The sequence below is a fragment of the Mauremys mutica genome, chromosome 3 (assembly GCF_020497125.1).
Source record: "Mauremys mutica isolate MM-2020 ecotype Southern chromosome 3, ASM2049712v1, whole genome shotgun sequence".
In the NCBI taxonomy this organism is placed as follows: Eukaryota; Metazoa; Chordata; order Testudines; family Geoemydidae; genus Mauremys; species Mauremys mutica.
Window position 1 is genome coordinate 8,763,623 of NC_059074.1, and position 17,937 is coordinate 8,781,559.

The following is a 17,937-nucleotide window of genomic DNA, read 5'->3' on the forward strand; positions in this document are numbered from 1 at the left end:
ACGGAAAAGATGTCACTCAGGTAAATGAATGAATAAGAAGTGATGGTTGATGATGGGGTCATAGGCGGCAGGTTTGTATAATTTTTGGTGGGGCCCAAAATGGTGGTGCCCCCCCGCTCCCGCCCTGTAAGCCGATATAAAATGAAGCTACAACGCGTCAGTGCCACAAGATTACAAGGGTCAATTAAAAGTGGAAAGTCAGAAGCAGCACTTGCCTACTTCAATATACAGTATTATATTTTGTTGCACCTGTTGTGATGAAGTGGGAATGTTCTTAATATTTTCTCTGAATACTGTGTGGGTGCCTCAGTTTCCCCTGCAAGATGCCAACTGAAGGTGTTGGGGACAAAGAGATCAGGTGGCCTCCCTGTCCGGAAGAGACACAGAGGCTAGAGGAGGGAGTGTCAGTTTGGAGCTGGCTGGGGAAATGGGGAGAGACCCAGAACTTGGTTCTGGGCTCCCCACCCCCCAAGATGGACCTGACAGAGGGGTTCTGTTTTCTGTACCAACAAGCTCTGTTTAAACTGTGTTCCCGTCATGTAATAAACCTTCTGTTTTACTGTCTGGCTGAGAGTCACATCTGACTGTGGAGTTGGGGTGCAGGGACCTCTGGTTGCCCCAGGACCAGCCTGGGCAGACTCGCTGTGGAAAGTGCATGATGTGGAAGGGCATGCTGAATGCTCCGAGGTCAGACCCAGGAAGGTGTAAGCTTCTTGCCCTGGAGACAGTATGCTCCGAGAGAGGAGGCTCCCCTAGAGTCCTGACTGGCTTTGTATGGAGTTGTTCCAAAGCATCCCAGCATCCCCTTCCACACCGTGCACTTCCCAGAAGTCCGTACAGGCACTGACACTCCCTCCTCTGGCCTTTGTCTCTTTTCCAGGCATTAGGAGGCCACCCGATCTCTCTGTTCTCCAACACCTTCAGTTGGCACCTTGCAGGGGAAACTGATTTGGGAGAAATGAAGTAAGAGCTGCCCAAACCGAGCTTGAGCACTCCTGAATTTTGAGGTGTTCAAATCTGGAAGGCAGGTGCTGGGGGTGGGAAAGGGCTGTGGGCTCCATGGGGGAGCATGGCAGCAACTGTCTGGAGCTGCACGGAGCCAGACACGCTGGTCTGAATGGCACAGTAAGCGGTTTGGGGGTTGGAGAAGAGGTAGGGGGTTCCGGGGGGCAGTCAAGGGACAAGGAGCAGGGGGGGTTGGATGGGGCAGAGGTTCGGAGGGGCAGTCAGGGGACAGGCAGCAATTGGATAGGCATGGGAGTCCAGGAGGTTTATCAGGGGACAGGTAGGAGGGTCCTGGGGGGAAGTTGGGTGGGGTCTCAGGATGGGGCAGTTTGGGACAAGGAGAAGGGAGGCTTAGATAGAGGCTGAGGTCCCAAGGGGCAGTTAGGGGGTGGGGTCTCGGGAGGGGGTAATCGGGGGACAAGGACCAGTGGTGCTTAGATAGGGGGTGGGAGTCCTAGGGGGCAGTTGGGGCAGCGGTCTGGGGAGGGGGCAATCAGCGGCCAGGGGCTGGGATTCAAAGGGCTCTGGGCTGCTGGCAGCCGCGCGGAGCCCAGAGCCCTTTAAATCCCAGCCACGGCCGGGAGTCAGAGGGCTCTGGGCTGCCTGCAACCGCGGGGAGCCCAGAGCCTTTTAAATCCCAGCTGCGGCGGGGAGTTAGAGGGCTCTTGGTTGCCCGCTGCGGCGGGGAGCCCAGAGCCCTTTAAATCCCAGCTGCGGCCGGGAGTTAGAGGGCTCTGGGCTGCCCACTGCGGCAGGGAGCCCAGAGCCCTCTGATTCCCGGCAGCGGCTGGGATTTAAAAGGCTCTGGTCTCCCCGCGGTTGCAGGCAGCCCAGAGCCCTCTGACTCCCGGCTGTGGCTGGGATTTTAAAGGCTCTGGGCTCCCGGCGGCTGCTGGCAGTCCAGAGCAGGGGAGAAACCTAGCTCCAAATATTGCTGGAGCAGAGCCCCTCACTGTGAATATTCCTGGGGCTAAAGCCCCAGGGGCCCATATAAGTTGGCGCCCATGGATGGGGTGTAATGGGTTAGGAACCGTGGGGTTGCGTAAATCTAAAAACAAGCAGTGGAGGGCTTACACTGTTTCTTTTTCTGAAAATCTCTCAACAGCTCGATGTCTTTCTAGAGGCCTTTGAGAACTTACAGATCGGTAGCCCCGTGGGAGTAAATATATCATGCATCAGCTGATTTTGCTCATGTCTGAGACACAGATCTCAAGAGGAAAATCCGGAAAAGGACAAAATGGAAGAATGAACCAGCTCAGACTCCCTTATGGCAGGGGTCGTGGTGTCCGTTTTTACAGGCAGGCGGCTCTAAAAGTTCGTGTTAAACCAGGCGATTAATAAAACGTATTTAAATATGTCAATATGAATGTGTCCCCCTTCATATTTGTGTTAGTAAAAGACGGTGCCAGTAACAGTCATGTCTACACCGGCAGCTCTGTTAAAGAAAATATATTACACCCCCTGGGAAGTTGGGAGCTTCGGCGGGTGACCCTTCTTATTCAAGTGGGCAAAAAGCCTTGTCAAATGCTTACACTTTACATAAACCGGCTCAAATACATTTAAAAAGAAACAAGACCATTGGGTCAGATGTGGATGCGCAATGGCAGGCAGATTCGGTGAAGATGCATCGGTTCTCCAAATGCAACCTAGGTTTTAAGTCCATCTTAACAGTGATAGACATACTATCCAAATCTGCCTGGGCCTTAGGCCTAAAAGACCAGACACGTGGTGAGGTATCCAAGGCCTTTAAAGCTATTTTCAGCAAAGGTCGCATGCCTCAAAAATTACAGACCGATCGGGGGAAAGAATTTTTAAACAAACCTTTAAGCAGATTGTTAAAGCGGCATGGAGTTCACCAGTTTGTTACTAATAAGGAAGTCAAAGCAGGGGTTGTAGAGGATGTGGAGATATTTTACAGCCCATATCACCTTTTGCTACATTGACGTGTTACCTGAGTTTATAAAGAGTTACAACCAGTGTTTTCACAGAACTCTACGTACCAGACCCGCTGATGTTAGCCCTTCAAATTCTCTGAAGGTATGGAAAACGGTTTACAGAGATGGTTTTAAAATAAAACCGGTTGTTGCCTCTTTTAGAAAAGGCGACCATGTGAGACTATTTAAAACCAAAGGAGCTTTTCAAAAAGTTATGAACAGACGTTTACCGATGAGATATTCCTTGGGCATGCCTAGCCTTGCTCAACACGTGCTTCAACAAGCCCAGACGTGTATTTTGCAATGATTTTCATAGCCCTATTACCCAATAAAGCCCCCCAGGGGAGGGGATTAAAGACAATTGATGTTTGGGGTTTGTTTTTAAAAAATAAAAATGACCAATTCAGAAAAAAGGACACAGATTATTATTTTTTTAATAAAAATAATCGCTTGTGAGGTCCCCTAAATAATCCTCCAGTCAGTGTCATGGTACAGGCACCGCTCTTGCAACCTGTCTAGGAGGTTGTATAGTTCTAAGCGGGCATAAGCGGTGGTGAAACAGGCTATGAAGACGTTGGTATTGCCAGAGACAGAGTACTGGTCTTTTGCGAGCTTCCAAGACACACACGCGGTTTCATCGTTGATAAACTCGCAGGATGAAACCTCGTAACTGGGGGAAAACAGGTACTGAAAGAGTATCAGAGGGGTAGCCGTGTTAGTCTGGCTCTGTAAAAGCAGCAAAGAGTCCTGTGGCACCTGATAGACTAACAGACGTATTGGAGCATGAGCTTTCGTGGGTGAATACCCACTTCGTACCCACTTTCAGGTACTGAAAGCGTTCATCAGGGTCTCTCACCATGCAGCTGTTGGGTAGGTTTGTTCTTTGGCCAAATTTACCCCACAGAGAATTTAAAAACAGTTTAGCCATTTGGCGTTTAGGGTTTGTCAGTTGGACCGTGTGCTTGATTGTTTGTTTGAACAGTGTGAATTGGGAGGCTTTGTTCCAGGTGGGACCTGACCCATGGGTGAACCTTAAGGACTGGTTAGGAAGATATGTAAATTAATAGAGCTTTGAAATGCAAGTCTGCATTGTTAGCGGTAAAAGGGTAGATGTTTGCTCCGGGCTTGTGATGTGAGCAAACAAGTCTTGTCTATTGCTATAGTTTGAATTCAAAGATCAAAAAAGGAATATTAACATTTAGGAAGATACTTGAGTGAAATAGTCTTATTGTCTATGTGTCTCTTTGAAGGTTGTGGTAACCTGTATCTGAACTGTTTAATGGATAAATTACCCTGTGCTAATTGCCAGGATGTTTGGGAGAAGGAGAGGTAAGCCTATCGTTTTCTCAGGCCGAAAGGCTGCTGGAAATGTATAAAAACCCTGGGACACGATCCTGCTTCATCCCAGATCTGCTTGGGGTTTCAAGAGGGGGAAACCTTAAGCCACAAGGACTGAGATCCCCAGTCACTGACTGGAGTCACCCTGAATACGGACATCGGACTATAACCTATGGACTATTTCTAAAAGGACTTTTGGCAACTACAAGCTCATCTCTGCTATGTATCTGAACCTCAAGAGTTGAATTCAAGTCTGTCTGTATCTTGATCTTTTAACCAACACTCTCTCTCTTTTTTCTTTTTAAATAAATTTTAGCTTAGTTAATAAGAATTGGCTGTAGCGTGTATTTTGGGTAAGATCTAAGTTATAATTGGACCTGGGTGTGTGGCTGATCCTTTGGGATTGGAAGAACCTTTTCTTTTATATGATGAGATAAGATTTTCAGGACTCATCAGCATATCTGACAGGTGTGTCTGGATGGAGGCCTAAGACTGGGCACTTTAAGGGAACTGCGTGGTTTGGACTTCTGAGTAACCAGTAAGGTACTACAGAAGCTGTTTTGTGCTGGTTGGTAAATCTAAGTATTGGAATAACCACCAGCATTTGGGGTTTGTCTGCCCGGTTTGGTTTCCAGTTCACCCTGATTGAGTGACCTCAGCTGGCTCCCACGGGCAGCACCGTCACAATGATACATCTGAGAGAAGGGAGCAGAAGGAGACTCCACCAATTGGAAGGCACGAGATGCACTGTCCTAGGGATGGGGGTTCCACAACCACCGCTCCCAAGAGAAGGAGAAGGGTGGTGGTGGTGGTTGGGGACTCCCTCCTCAGGAGGACTGAGTCATCTATCTGCCACCCCGACCGAGAAAACCGAGAGGTCTGCTGCTTGCCAGGGTCTAGGATTCACGATGTGACGGAGAGACTGCCGAGACTCATCAAGCCCTCAGACGCTACCCCTTCCTGCTTCTCCACTTGGGCACCAATGATACTGCCAAGAATGACCTTGAGCGGATCACTGCAGACTACGTGGCTCTAGGAAGAAGGATAAAGGAGTTTGAGGCGCAAGTGGTGTTCTCGTCTATCCTCCCTGTGCAGGGAAAAGGCCTGGGCAGGGATCGTCGAATTGTGGAAGTCAATGAATGGCTACGCAGGTGGTGTCGGAGAGAAGGCTTTGGATTCTTCGACCATGGGATGGTGTTCCAAGAAGGAGGAGTGCTAGGCAGAGACGGGCTCCACCTAACGAAGAGAGGGAAGAGCATCTTGCAAGCAGGATGGCTACCCTAGTGAGGAGGGCTTTAAACTAGGTTCACCGGGGGAAGGAGACCAAAGCCCCGAGGTAAGTGGGGAAATGGGATACTGGGAGGAAGCCTGAGCAGGAGAGTGCAAGAGGAGAAGACTCCTGTCTCAGACTGAGAAAGCAGGACAATCAGTGAGTTATCTTAAGTGCCTATATGCAAATGCAAGAAGCATGGGAGAACTGGAAGTCCTGGCACAGTCAAGGAGCTATGATGTGATTGGAATAACAGAGACTTGGTGGGATAACTCACATGACTGGAGTACTGTCATGGATGGATATAAACTGTTCAGGAAGGACAGGCAGGGCAGAAAAGTTGGGGGAGTTGCATTGTATGTCAGAGAGCAGTATGACTGCTCAGAGCTCTGGTATGAAACTGCAGTAAAACCAGAGAGGCGGAGACCATGAAATGGTCGAGTTCAGGATCCTGACACAAGCAAGAAAGGAGAGCGGCAGAATACGGACTCTGGACTTCAGAAAAGCAGACTTTGACTCCCTCAGGGAGCTGATGGGCAGGATCCCCTGGGAAAATAACATGAGGGGGAAAGGAGTCCAGGAGAACTGGCTGTATTTTAAAGAATCCTTATTGAGGTTGCAGGAAAAAAACATCCCGATGTGTAGGAAGAATAGTAAATATGGCAGGCGACCAGCTTGGCTTAACAGTGAAATCCTTGCTGATCTTCAAGGCAAAAAAAGAAGCTTATAAGAAGTGGAAAATTGGACAAATGGCCAGGGAGGAGTATAAAAATATTGCTCAGGCATGCAGGAGTGAAATCAGGAAGGCCAAATCACACTTGGAGTTGCAGCTAGCGAGAGATGTTAAAAGTGACAAGAAGGGTTTCTTCAGGTATGTTAGCAACAAGAAGAAAGTCAAGGAAAGTGTGGGCCCCTTACTGAATGAGGGAGGCAACCTAGTGACAGAGGATGTGGAAAAAGCTAATGTACTCAATGATTTTTTTGCCTCTGTCTTCACGAACAAGGTCACTCCCAGACTGCTGCACTGGGCAGCACAGTATGGGGAGAAGGTGACCAGCCCTCTGTGGAGAAAGAAGTGGTTCAGGACTATTTAGAAAAGCTGGATGAGCACAAATCCATGGGGACGGATGCGTTGCATCCGAGGGTGCTAAAGGAGTTGGCGGATGTGATTGCAGAGCCATTGGCCATTCTCTTTGAAAACTCCATGGCAATCGGGGGATTAATTATTAATGATCTGGAGGATGGTGTGGACTGCACCCTCAGCAAGTTTGCAGATGACAGTAAACTGGGAGGAGTGGTAGATACACTGGAGGATAGGGATAGGACACAGAGGGACCTAGACAAATTAGAGGACTGGGCCAAAAGAAACCTGATGAGGTTCAACAAGGACAAGTGCAGAGTCCTGCACTTAGGATGGAAGAATCCCATGCACTGTTACAGACTAGGGACCAAGTGGCTAGGCAGCAGTTCTGCAGAAAAGGATCTAGGGGTTACAGTGGACGAGAAGTTGGATATGAGTCAACAGTGTGCCCTTGTTGCCAAGAAGGCTAACGGCATTTTGGGCTTTATAAGTAGGGTCTTTCCAGCCCTCCTTTCTTTTAGACCCCCTGAGGATATAGCAGCCACCAGTATTCTGAACAAAGCATCATATTTTCCCCAAATCTTCATCAGTTTTCTGAATGAAGCATCATACTTTTCCCAAACACAAGACTATGGGGAAGCTGTGACGAGCTTATGGTGTTGGGAGAATGGTTTGTCAGTCCTTGGTTTTTTATTCACAACCCCTAGAGCGCGTGCTCCGGGTTTGTGAATATGGGCATTTTCGCACACACAGTTTTCTCAGGGCTTGGAGTGGTGGTGGCCGCTGAGGAACTGGAGTTGTGTTTGTGTGGTTGGTTCTCAAAGGCTTTGATAAAGGCATCATCGAGCTGTTGAGAGATTTTCAGAAAAGAAACAGTGTAAGCCCCCCACTGCTTGTTTTTAGATTTACGCAACCCCGTGGTTCCTAACCCATTACACCTCATCATCAACCGTCACTTCTTAATCATTCATTTACCTGAGTGATGTATTTTCCCTTCACCTTGTCCTCCGGCGACTCCCCCGAGCTGCGTTCGCCTTCCTCCTCTAGAGGAGCGGACAATGAGAGGTGGTCACGCTCATTGGGGTGCCTCACGAGGGTTTGGGTTTCGGGTTCCAGCGTATCCATCAACAGCTGAGTCAAAGGGCCCTCGTCGCAACTCTCGCTGATGTAGCGCTTTTCCCACACAAGTCCAAAGGCCTCGGGGCTAAAACAAAGTCTGACGTTCTCACGGGGGTGGTGAAGGAGTCCATGTCTCCATGATCTCCAGAGCACGCGTTCTGGGTAAAAGAGGGCCTCTTCTGCCTCGGTGCTGGGACTTAGGGGTGATGGTACTGCACTCTGACTGCAGAGGGCACTGGGAGGAGTTCTTAGAGGGGTCACAGGACCCGCTCCTGGGGGTGTCACCCCGCCCTGGAACCCCCCGATTGGTCAAACCTGCTCTCAGGGCTGTCCTATGCAGCCAAAACTCATCACGATTGGTAGAGGGCAGTGGGAGGAGTTCTTAGAGCTGTCACACGAACCACTTCTGGACGGGTCACCCCGGCCCGGAACACCCCCCGATTGGTCAAATCTCCTCTCGGGGCGGGCCTATGGGGGTGATGCCCATCCTGATTGGTAAAGGGCAGTGGGAGGAGTTCTTAGAGGGGTCACATGACACACTTTGCTTCCGGTCATGTGTCCGCCATGGGTGGGACTTCCAGTGACAGGTGGTTGGGGCTTAAGGGGTCAAGGAGCGGGTTTTGATGGGTCAAGGGGAGGGGTTAGTGTTTTATTGATGGTAGGGCCCTTATACTACTACCAGACACCCTTGGAGGCCCTTGCCTTCCCAAGGGGTGGCTTTGTAAATTTAGCATCAGGTGTTCTTGAATCAGAGTCCTTGGACATTTGGGACTTCAGTTTGTTCTGAAGCTTATTGCAGGTTTTCTTGAGGCACATTAACATCCGTTTGAGAATTGTAACTTTGCTTCTTGAAGGGGATGATGTCCTAGCTCTAGAGGCCTTTGGTGACTTTGGGGGAGAACCGTCAGGACTCCCAGTTGTTTTCTCCCCAGCTTGCGAAAGCCCTGTTGTACTTGTAGCAATGGACACCATCTTTGGTTGCTTACTGGGAGCCGTTTTCCCCATTCCATCCTGCGTCTTTCTCCTGTGTGCTGGAAGGAGCCACACCACTGGCATCTTTTTGTGGTTGGATGATGCTGAAGAGTCTCCTGGAGTCCATCGCTGTGGGATTCCATGGGATCTTCCGGGCAAGTCAGCACCTGCAGAGCCAGCTGGTCTCTTCCGTCGAAGCTTACTGCACTTCTTGCAGACACTAATTGGCAGCTGATCCCTGAAGAGCTTCGAATTCACAGTTCCATCGAGCCCATGTGGTTCCATGTCGTCTCGAAGACCATGCAGCTCAGCAGATGTCTCCTCCTGAGTTTTCTTACCCTTCATCTTTCCTGGATATGTCTTACGGCACTGCTGGCAGACTGAGACCTGGCCCGCCAAGGGGCGGGAGCTGCTCAACATTTCCATCAGGTGCTTCAGCTGCAGGTTGTGTGCAGCCTGCCCAGCAATGAGAGAGTCAAGAGTGGATCTTGTTAGCTGCTCAGAGCCTGGGGCCTCTGGGGCAACCTGGTGGCTTTGGGTCCTGGGAAGATCTGCCCTGCCCTCACCTGCCTGTGCCCCTGGCCCCAGGCAGGAGCCTTCTCCCAAGAGAACCTTCCTCTCCATGTGCAGCTCCAGCTTCTCTTCAGTCCCTTTGGTGCCGCTCACACTGGTAAGGGGCTTTCTCAGCTCGCTCCTATAGAGGTGGAGTGTGGCTGTGAGCGTCTTCTCTGCTATTGCCGTCTCTCTCACGAGGGGAGCATCTCTGTGCGACTCTCTCACCATCTTTGGGAACGCCTCCATTTGGATCTCTGAGCATTTCTGAGCAATGTGTTCCTGCAGCTTGACCACCACCGTGGGCACAAGCCTGGCCAGGATGGCATCAGGGGATGCCAGGATCCTGTGGGCCTTTTGAGGCAGGGGTCCAGAGGGGCAGACACACGGCTCCTGGATCGCCTGTGCACGCTGAGGGCTGGTGTTGGATCTGAGGGGCTCCGGGACCTTTGCTGGAAATCCACACTTGGGCCGATCTGTGTCTAATATCAATTGCTGCTTGGTGTCCCGCTCACCCAGCAATGGCTCCCCCGGGATGGGGGTTTGTGGAGCTGGAGGCAGAAGAGCTGTGTGGGGTTTCTGGGGGGTGAGGGGTAAGCCCTGCTCATGCTGGAGTCTCTTTGTAGAGTCCAGTTCCTCCAGGACTTCACAGCTTAGGAAAGGGACCCTGCTCATGTTGAACTTCACCCTGCGGTCTCTGTCCGGTGGGCGCAGAGCAGGGACGTTAGGGATCATCTTGGCCAGTGACTCTGTGTATGGGGTAGGAGCCCCCAGTTGACTCTGCAGATGCTTCTGGCGGATGTTGAAGTCTAAGCCACGGATCGACGTCTGGTCCAGACCCATGGTCTGCTCTCGCCGGTCCCGTCTGCTGTGGGCAGGAGGCCTGGGGAGAGGCTGGGCTTGGATGGGATGAGCGGATCCTTCCCAGCCCCCGACAGGCATGATCTCCCCCGTGTGGCAGAGGGGCTCTGATTGAATCATGGCGGCTTTTCTCAGGGAAAAGGAGCTGGGACTCCAGAGGGCAGAGGTGGTGGATTCCCTAGAGGAGTAGGAGAACTGGCCCGTGGCAGATGTCGACACACTCGGCCTGTGGGAGAGAGCAGACAGGGACCGATGGGACATGGCTCTGCTGAGCAAAGGCAGGGCTTGGGCACAGTAGTGCAATGGGGCAGTGCCTAGGCATGCATTGCACACCACACCCCGACACAAGGACATCAGCTGGGTAACAAAGGACTGAGAGGGGGAGCTGGCACTCATTTTATCTAGAACGATAACCCCTTCGTCACACGCACATGTGCAGCACCTAGAACGATGGGGCCTTGAGCATGATCAGGGATCTACTGCTATTTGAATAGAAAGATTAGCTAACAACAATTGGTTTGGGGGAGGAAGACGTGAGCATGTGGGTGTAACCCTTGCCAGAGGATGTTGTGAAGGCCAAGACTATAAACTATAAAAGGAATTAGATGAATTCATCTATGGCTATTAGCTAAGGTGGGCAGGGATGGTGTCCCTAGTCTCTGTTTGTCTGAAGCTGGGAATGGGCGACAGGGGACGGATCATTTGATGATTCCCTGTTCTGGCCATTCCCTCTGCTGCACTGGCATTGGCCAGTTTTGGAAGACAGGATACTGGCCTAGATGAACCTTTGTCTGACCCAGTCTGGCTGTTCTTACATTCTAACCCACTGGAAAACTGTCCTGTTCTATTGGTTGATACCCTAGAGGCTAACAACTTACTATTGCTCCCAGTTAATGGAGTTTCTCCGGTGGTGGAGGTCTGTGCTATGGTCCTGAAAGTCCTGGCTGATGACTCGTGTTTAGGGTGTATCACGTGGTGTCCCACTCACTGCTTGTCTGGTGCCTACTCTGGGGATGGGATTAGCTCTCGGTGTCAATGCCCCTTCCAATTGTCGCATGTGGTCACTGTCACTCCCACAATGACCCAGACAGTTTTCCTGTTCACTGCCCCGCCGGTCCATGCCATGCCCTCGGGGGCTGGTAGGGAAACCTGGGCCCACACTTCATACTGGGCTCCAGGCCACGGACCCTCAACCCAGCAGTTCTGGGCTTTCCTTTCCCAGCCTGGACTGCTTCCTACTACTCCTGGTTCCCCTCCTTGCTCTGGGTGCACCAGCTCCAAACACTCCCCCCTCTTTCCAGGGAGGAGCTGCCCTTCCCCAGCCGCAGCCCCTGTCTCTTGCCAGCTTCCTGGCTTTATAGGCCCCATCTGTTCCTGTCAGCTGAGCCTGCTTGGAATCAATTCCCTGCTCCCCGGCTCTTCCTGCAGGTGCACCCTGTGGAGTTCATGGGCCTGCCTGGCCACCTGAGCCCCTTTCAGTGCTGTGTGGGGTGGACACCCCCTCGCAGGGTGTCATTGGATTGCTTTGTCTTTCAAACACAGCACGGGCAGGTTCTAGACAGTCGCCTGCTGGCAGATATTGCCCTACAGAAGGATTTGATCCTACTCACAACCCCAACTTGTAGTCTCTGCATTTAATTTCTGATCATCCCTCACCTCACTTTCACTGGTATCTCACCTTGGAAGCTAAAGCCTCTTAGGGGCTTTTTCCCTGTTATTTTAGGATCCTGGAGTGTCTGGTTTTCCCTGCTCCCTCCTCTCTACATTCACTCTCCCCTCCCACCCAGACCCCAGACTGGTGCCCCCTGGTCAGTTGCCTTACGGTATCAGGTGTCTGGCCACGTACTGTAGATTCCTCGCAATCAGCCTGAGGCGCTGAGCCAAGCGGAGCTTCTTCGGGTGCACAGAGCAGCTGTGGAACAGAGAGAGCAGATAGCTGAGTGCAGGCCCTGCCCTCAGGCCCTCTTTTACCCAGAGGGGAGGCACCGAAAGGCTCCCTGTCCCATTCTCCACTGAGGCGGCCTCCTCCCCTGCAATACCCGGGCCTTGGATGTTCTGGTTTGGGGTTAGCTGGATTGTTAGGTGAGCCCTGTCTAGTGCTGAGGAGGTGAGAGTGTATCCTACTGGCAGCGTGTGTGTCATGTCCCGCCCACGGAAGCTAATCAACATATAGGATAACAGCCTACTATAGCTGCCAACTAATACAGCTACCTCTTCAGCTCTAAGGGGTGTTTTATGCTGCAGAGCTGAAGGTCCAGGGTTCAAATCCTGCTGGGGGACTGGAGAAGGGGCCGTTACACAAGTGCTGCTGGATCCCTTTCACCCTTCTCACTGTACCAGAAAGGCCCAGCCTTCCTCCTGATCTGTCCACCTCACCTCCCCGGGGTGCACGGGGCTGCTCTAGGAAAACATTTTCTCCCCCTCTTGGGAGGGGAGGATGGTCCAGTCCAGTCGACACAATCTACCCCCCACCACCACTGCCCCAGGTTAAATGAAATGTATGATGCGTGGGGGTGGATTAAAGATGGCAACTTCTGCTGGGTGGGAATGAATTGCAGGAGTCTAAAGGAGAAGAGTTCCTTGCGTGGTACATAGGTCGGGGCAGGGGAGGGATTACTCGGGTGGGGATGAATTCCATGACGCTAAAGGAGGGGACTGACCCACTGCAGATTGATGGAGGGGGGCATTGCTTACCATGTCTCTAGGGATGCACCAGCCTCCTCCAGCTCTTCCTCACAGCACCCAAAAGCTGCCAGAAGTGAGACATAAAGGAGACATTGAGCTGCTTGCGCACTCGTTGCTTCCTAGCACCCTAGAGCCCCAGATTTCAGGGGCAGCCTGTGAACGGAGCCCCAGCCAGTGCCTCTGCACGACTCTGGGCACGACTGAGCCTTCGCAGGAAGAGGGGGGCAGGTGGGGGAATAGACCCTATTTCTCTGCTTTGCATGGGGCCTGAGTCTGCCACCGCAGCTGTGGGGTCAGGGGCTGCTTACCTTTTGGTTTCTGCTTTTTCTTTCGGTGTTTCCTCTTCCTCCGAAGAGCCTGCCACACACAGAGAAAGCAGCAGGGTTAGAAGAGAACTCCTCAATAAACCTGAGAGAACAATGAGCCAGAGGTGATTGCCATGTGGGGCCAGGGGGAAGTTTTTCTTTGTGGAAGGGTATTGCACTATGAGGCCTCCTGGGTAGGCACTGTGCTTTCCTGTGATGCAGACAATGTAGGGCACACAGCACAACCCATAACAGGGGTCACTGGAACAATCCAGGGGTTGGAGAAACAGGGATTGCTGGTACCCGGAGCCTGCAGAGTTTATAAGCATTGAAGGAGAGAGCCTGCAAAGTTCTCTCTCCTGCAGAGATGACAAAACTCTGCAGGTTTTAGGATTGCAGGGTATGCAACTAACCCCAGATACCATGCACAGAATTCAGACCTTGGGGGAGAAATCCGACCTCTAGACAACAGTGTTTCCTAGATACATATTTAGGGAATGCATGCTATCGGGGTTTTATCTGCATGCATTTGGGATGGCCATGCTACTCCTGAGTGGTGAAGCCATGAATGGGTTATGCAAATGCACCCAAACAAGTGCTGATATAACCCCAATATCATCCTTAAACGGCAGCTCTTTTACACCAAACAACAACAACAACAACAGTTTGGCATGAGTTCAGCCCACTTGCCTGGGAGCTGCAAAGTTTCTTGAAGGTAAACCGCACTGCTTGCAGCTTAACTAGCCAGGTATTCCTTTCACAGGCTAGATCTTTCTCGCCTGGGCTCAGCCCCTGTCCCCCTTCCCCACCGTTTAGTTCCTTTATTTCTCCAGGTGTTTTCAGCAGTCTTCCTTTTGGGGGCAGCGAGGTGGTGGAGAAGAGCCTAGATTAACTCCCTTCCATGCCTTAAATAGGGTTTGGCTATGACAGGAATCCTTTGGCTCCCAGTTTGACCCCTCACTCCCTCCTAGTGGAAAAATACCGCCAGTCCCAAACGATGTCCATCTGAGGGAACTGAGATTGTTTAGTCCGCAGAAGAGAAGAATTGGGGGTGGGGGGGATTTGATAGCCGCTTTCAACTACCTGAAAGGGGGTTCCAAAGAGGATGGATCTAGACTGTTCTCAGTGGTGGCAGATGACAGAACAAGGAGCAATGGTCTCAAGTTGAATGGGGGAGGTTTAGTTTGGATATTAGGAAAAAACTTTTTCACTAGGAGGGTGGTGAAGCACTAGGGTTACCTAGGGAGGTGATGGAATCTCCTTCCTTAGAGGTTTTTAAGGGCAGGCTTGACAAAGCCCTGGCTGGGATGATTTAGTTGGGAATTGGTCCTGCTTTGAGCAGGGGGTTGGACTAGATACCTCCTGAGGTCCCTTCCAACCCTGGCCTTCTATGATTCTATGAGGTGACATGATCACATGACGCTGCAGTGTCAAAGCAGCATCCCAGGAAACTTCTCAGGAAGGAGGAAGATTAGTATCTTCCAAGTCCTATTGTCCTTCCTAATGGCCCATCCAGGCTGATTGCCCACTGTTTGGGGGCATTCCCCCGGTGCAAGCACTTTTGTAATTGATACAGAGCCCATATTCCTTGCTTCAGATACAGAAATGATACATCCATACAGACAGGATAATCCCGTTCAGTAAATCAAAACCTTTCCAATGATATCTCACATAACCCATCTTGAATAAAACATACCTTAGTTATGCCATATTCATAGAACAATATTTCTATGAAGTGTATGGAGCATAATGTCACAGAGGTGAAGAAGCATGTGGACAAGGGCGATCCAGTGGATATAGTGTACCTAAACTTTCAGAAAGCCTTTAACAAGTTCCCTCATCAAAGGTTCTTAAGCAAAGTAAGTTGTCATGGGATAAGAGGGAAGGTCTTCACATGGACCAGTAACTGGTTTAAAGATAGGAAACCAAAGGTAGGAATAAATGGTGAGTTTATGAAGAGAGATAAATAGCAAGGTCCCCCAAGGATCTGTACTGGGACCAGAGTTGTTCAACATATGCATAAATGATCTAGGAAAGGGGGGAAACAGTGAAGTGGCCAGATTTGCAGATGATACAAAACTAAAGATCGTGAAATCCAAATCTGAATAGGCCCTCCTTGTTCCCAGATGTATAACTCTGTGTTGGGCCGTGTGAAAATGCATTTTGTTTGAATGGGCCCCATTTGCCAAACCAACTCTCCGGAACTCTCTGTATGACTGCCCTGTCCTCATCGTTATTTACCATTCTGCCAATCTTTGTGTCATCAGTACATTTTTATCAGCAGCAATTTTGTATTTACTTCCAAGTCATTGAAAAAAATGTTGAATAGCCTCAGACCTAGTACTGATCCCTGCAGAGCCCCATTAGAAAAACCCACATTCGAGGAGCCCTTTGACAATTACTTTTTAAGATCTGTCAGTTAGCCATTAGCCTGTTCTCAATCCCTTTAACCTGTGCTCCATTGATATTGTATAGTGCTGATTTTTGATCCAAATGTCCTGCGGTACTTGTATGCATAAACAGGGGAATCTCAAGTTGGAGGAGAGAGGTTATTTTACCTCTGTATTTGGCACTGGTGCAACCAGGGCTGGAATCCTGTGTCCAGTTCTGGTGTCTAACATTCAGGAAGGATGTTGATAAATTGCAGAGGGTTCAGAGAAGAGCCATAAGAATGATTAAAGGATTAGAAAACATGCCTTGTAGTGATAGACTTTAGGAGCTCAGTCAATGTCGCTTAAAGAGGTTAAGGGTGGTTTGAGGAAAAGTCTATAAATACCTACCCGGGGAAGAAACAATTACAAATGGGCTCTTCAATCTAGCAGAGAAAGGTCTAACATGTCCAATGGCTGGAAGTTGAAACTAGACAAATTCAGACTGGAAAGAAGGCGTCCATTTTTAACAGTGAGAGGAATTAACCATTGGAACAATTGACCAAGATCATGGTGGATTGATTCTCCATCACTGGCAATTTTTAAAATCAAGATTGGACATTTTAATAAAAGGTATGCAGTAGGCATTATTGTGTGGAAGTTCTTTGGCCTGCGTTAGACAGGAGGGTCAGACTAGAAGATTCCAATGGGCCAATCTTGCCTTGGAATCTATGAAAAACAACACCTTACACAAGTCTAAGTTTGTCACATCTATGTTTGACATGGCCCATTTTCCATAAAACGTTGTTAACCTGCTTTAAATATATTCCCGTCCTTTAATTCTTTATTGATTGATTCCCATATCAGTTTGATCCGAGCCTGCTGATTGAAAAATACTTATGTTTGGTTCCTGCATTCAGCTGGCATCAATCCAGCTTTTCTATCTCTCTAGGAGTCTCACTTACCTCAGATCTGGCGAGCCTCAGCACAGCATAAAAGACTACAAAGAGCAGATAGAGGAGGAGTGAACTCATTTCCCCGGGCTCAGGCACTAAGACACTCTCAACACAGGCACTCTCAAAGCAGCAACAAGTACCCAGGCTACACCTGAGGGCAGGTTGCTGCTCTGGCATCAGGCAGGCGCTGATGTCATCTCTAGGTCACAATGGGGTTGCCCTCCTGTAATCTCCCTCTAGTCTGTGAGGTGTCAATGCTGTACTTAGATCAGAAGATGGGATGGGGCAACTGCCCAAGTGGGCTGAGCTCAGAATAAGGCAGGAGAGAGGGCATCAGGTTTCCCAGGAAAACCCTGGGTCTTTTCCGAGCTCTATGACTCTCAAGCCCTTAGGCAAGGGACATTTTTTCCCTACTTGTGGGAACTCCTAAAACCCTTGTGACTGAGGCAGAATCTCCCAGCCTGAAGTGAGAAGCAGCCCTGAAGTGATTCTCTAGTGCTACCAGTGCAGAAAAACGTTCATGGTATCACCAGCCCAAGCATTCCAACACCATGAGTTGGGCCCCACCAAAATCATGAGATTGGCTTCAAAATAATGAGATCTTCAAAAAACATTCATCTGGGGACCTCTTCATTTGCCTTCTGGTATCTGAGCCGCTAGGGTGCACTCAAGTCATGTTCTCCAGCTCCTCTTTGCAATCACGAGGGCTTAAAATTGGCTAACAAATAAAATAAAATAAAATAAAATAAAGAGCAGAGATTCTCAGATAAATCACTTGACTCCAGCAGTGGGCGCTTTAAGAAAAGCACCCTATATCATAAGATAATAAAGAGTGCTGATTTTTAATCCAAATGTCCTGCGGTACTTGTATGCATAAACAGGGGAATCTCAAGTTGGAGGAGAGAGGTTATTTTACCTCTGTATTTGGCACTGGTGCAACCAGGGCTGGAATCCTGTGTCCAGTTCTGGTGTCTAACATTCAAGAAGGATGTTGATAAATTGCAGAGGGTTCAGAGAAGAGCCATAAGAATGATTAAAGGATTAGAAAACATGCCTTGTAGTGATAGACTTTAGGAGCTCAGTCAATATCGCTTAAAGAGGTTAAGGGTGCTTTGAGGAAAAGTCTATAAATACCTACCCGGGGAAGACACAATTACAAATGGGCTCTTCAATCTAGCAGAGAAAGGTCTAACATGTCCAATGGCTGGAAGTTGAAACTAGACAAATTCAGACTGGAAAGAAGGCGTCCATTTTTAACAGTGAGAGGAATTAACCATTGGAACAATTGACCAAGATCATGGTGGATTGATTCTCCATCACTGGCAATTTTTAAAATCAAGATTGGATATTTTAATAAAAGGTATGCAGTAGGCATTATTGTGTGGAAGTTCTTTGGCCTGCGTTAGACAGGAGGGTCAGACTAGAAGATCCCAATGGGCCAATCTTGCCTTGGAATCTATGAAAAACAACACCTTACACAAGTCTAAGTT

At 49.7% G+C, this 17,937-nt stretch overlaps 1 protein-coding gene and 1 long non-coding RNA gene across 2 annotated transcripts; both read right to left on the reverse strand.

The window, feature by feature from the left end:
- Positions 1-8,380: 8,380 nt before the first annotated feature.
- LOC123365883 lies at positions 8,381-11,981 on the reverse strand. The gene is made up of 2 exons (XM_045008893.1): positions 11,955-11,981; positions 8,381-10,358 (listed from the first exon to the last, which is right to left on the reverse strand). The coding sequence occupies exon 2, from the start codon at positions 10,250-10,252 to the stop codon at positions 8,423-8,425; it is 1,830 nt and encodes a 609-aa protein (XP_044864828.1). The 5' UTR covers positions 10,253-10,358; positions 11,955-11,981; the 3' UTR covers positions 8,381-8,422.
- Positions 11,982-11,992: 11 nt separating this feature from the next.
- On the reverse strand, positions 11,993-16,593 carry LOC123365884. Its single transcript, XR_006577811.1, has 4 exons — positions 16,457-16,593; positions 13,126-13,174; positions 12,827-12,881; positions 11,993-12,044 (listed from the first exon to the last, which is right to left on the reverse strand). It is a non-coding gene; the product is annotated as an uncharacterized LOC123365884 (long non-coding RNA).
- Positions 16,594-17,937: the final 1,344 nt, after the last annotated feature.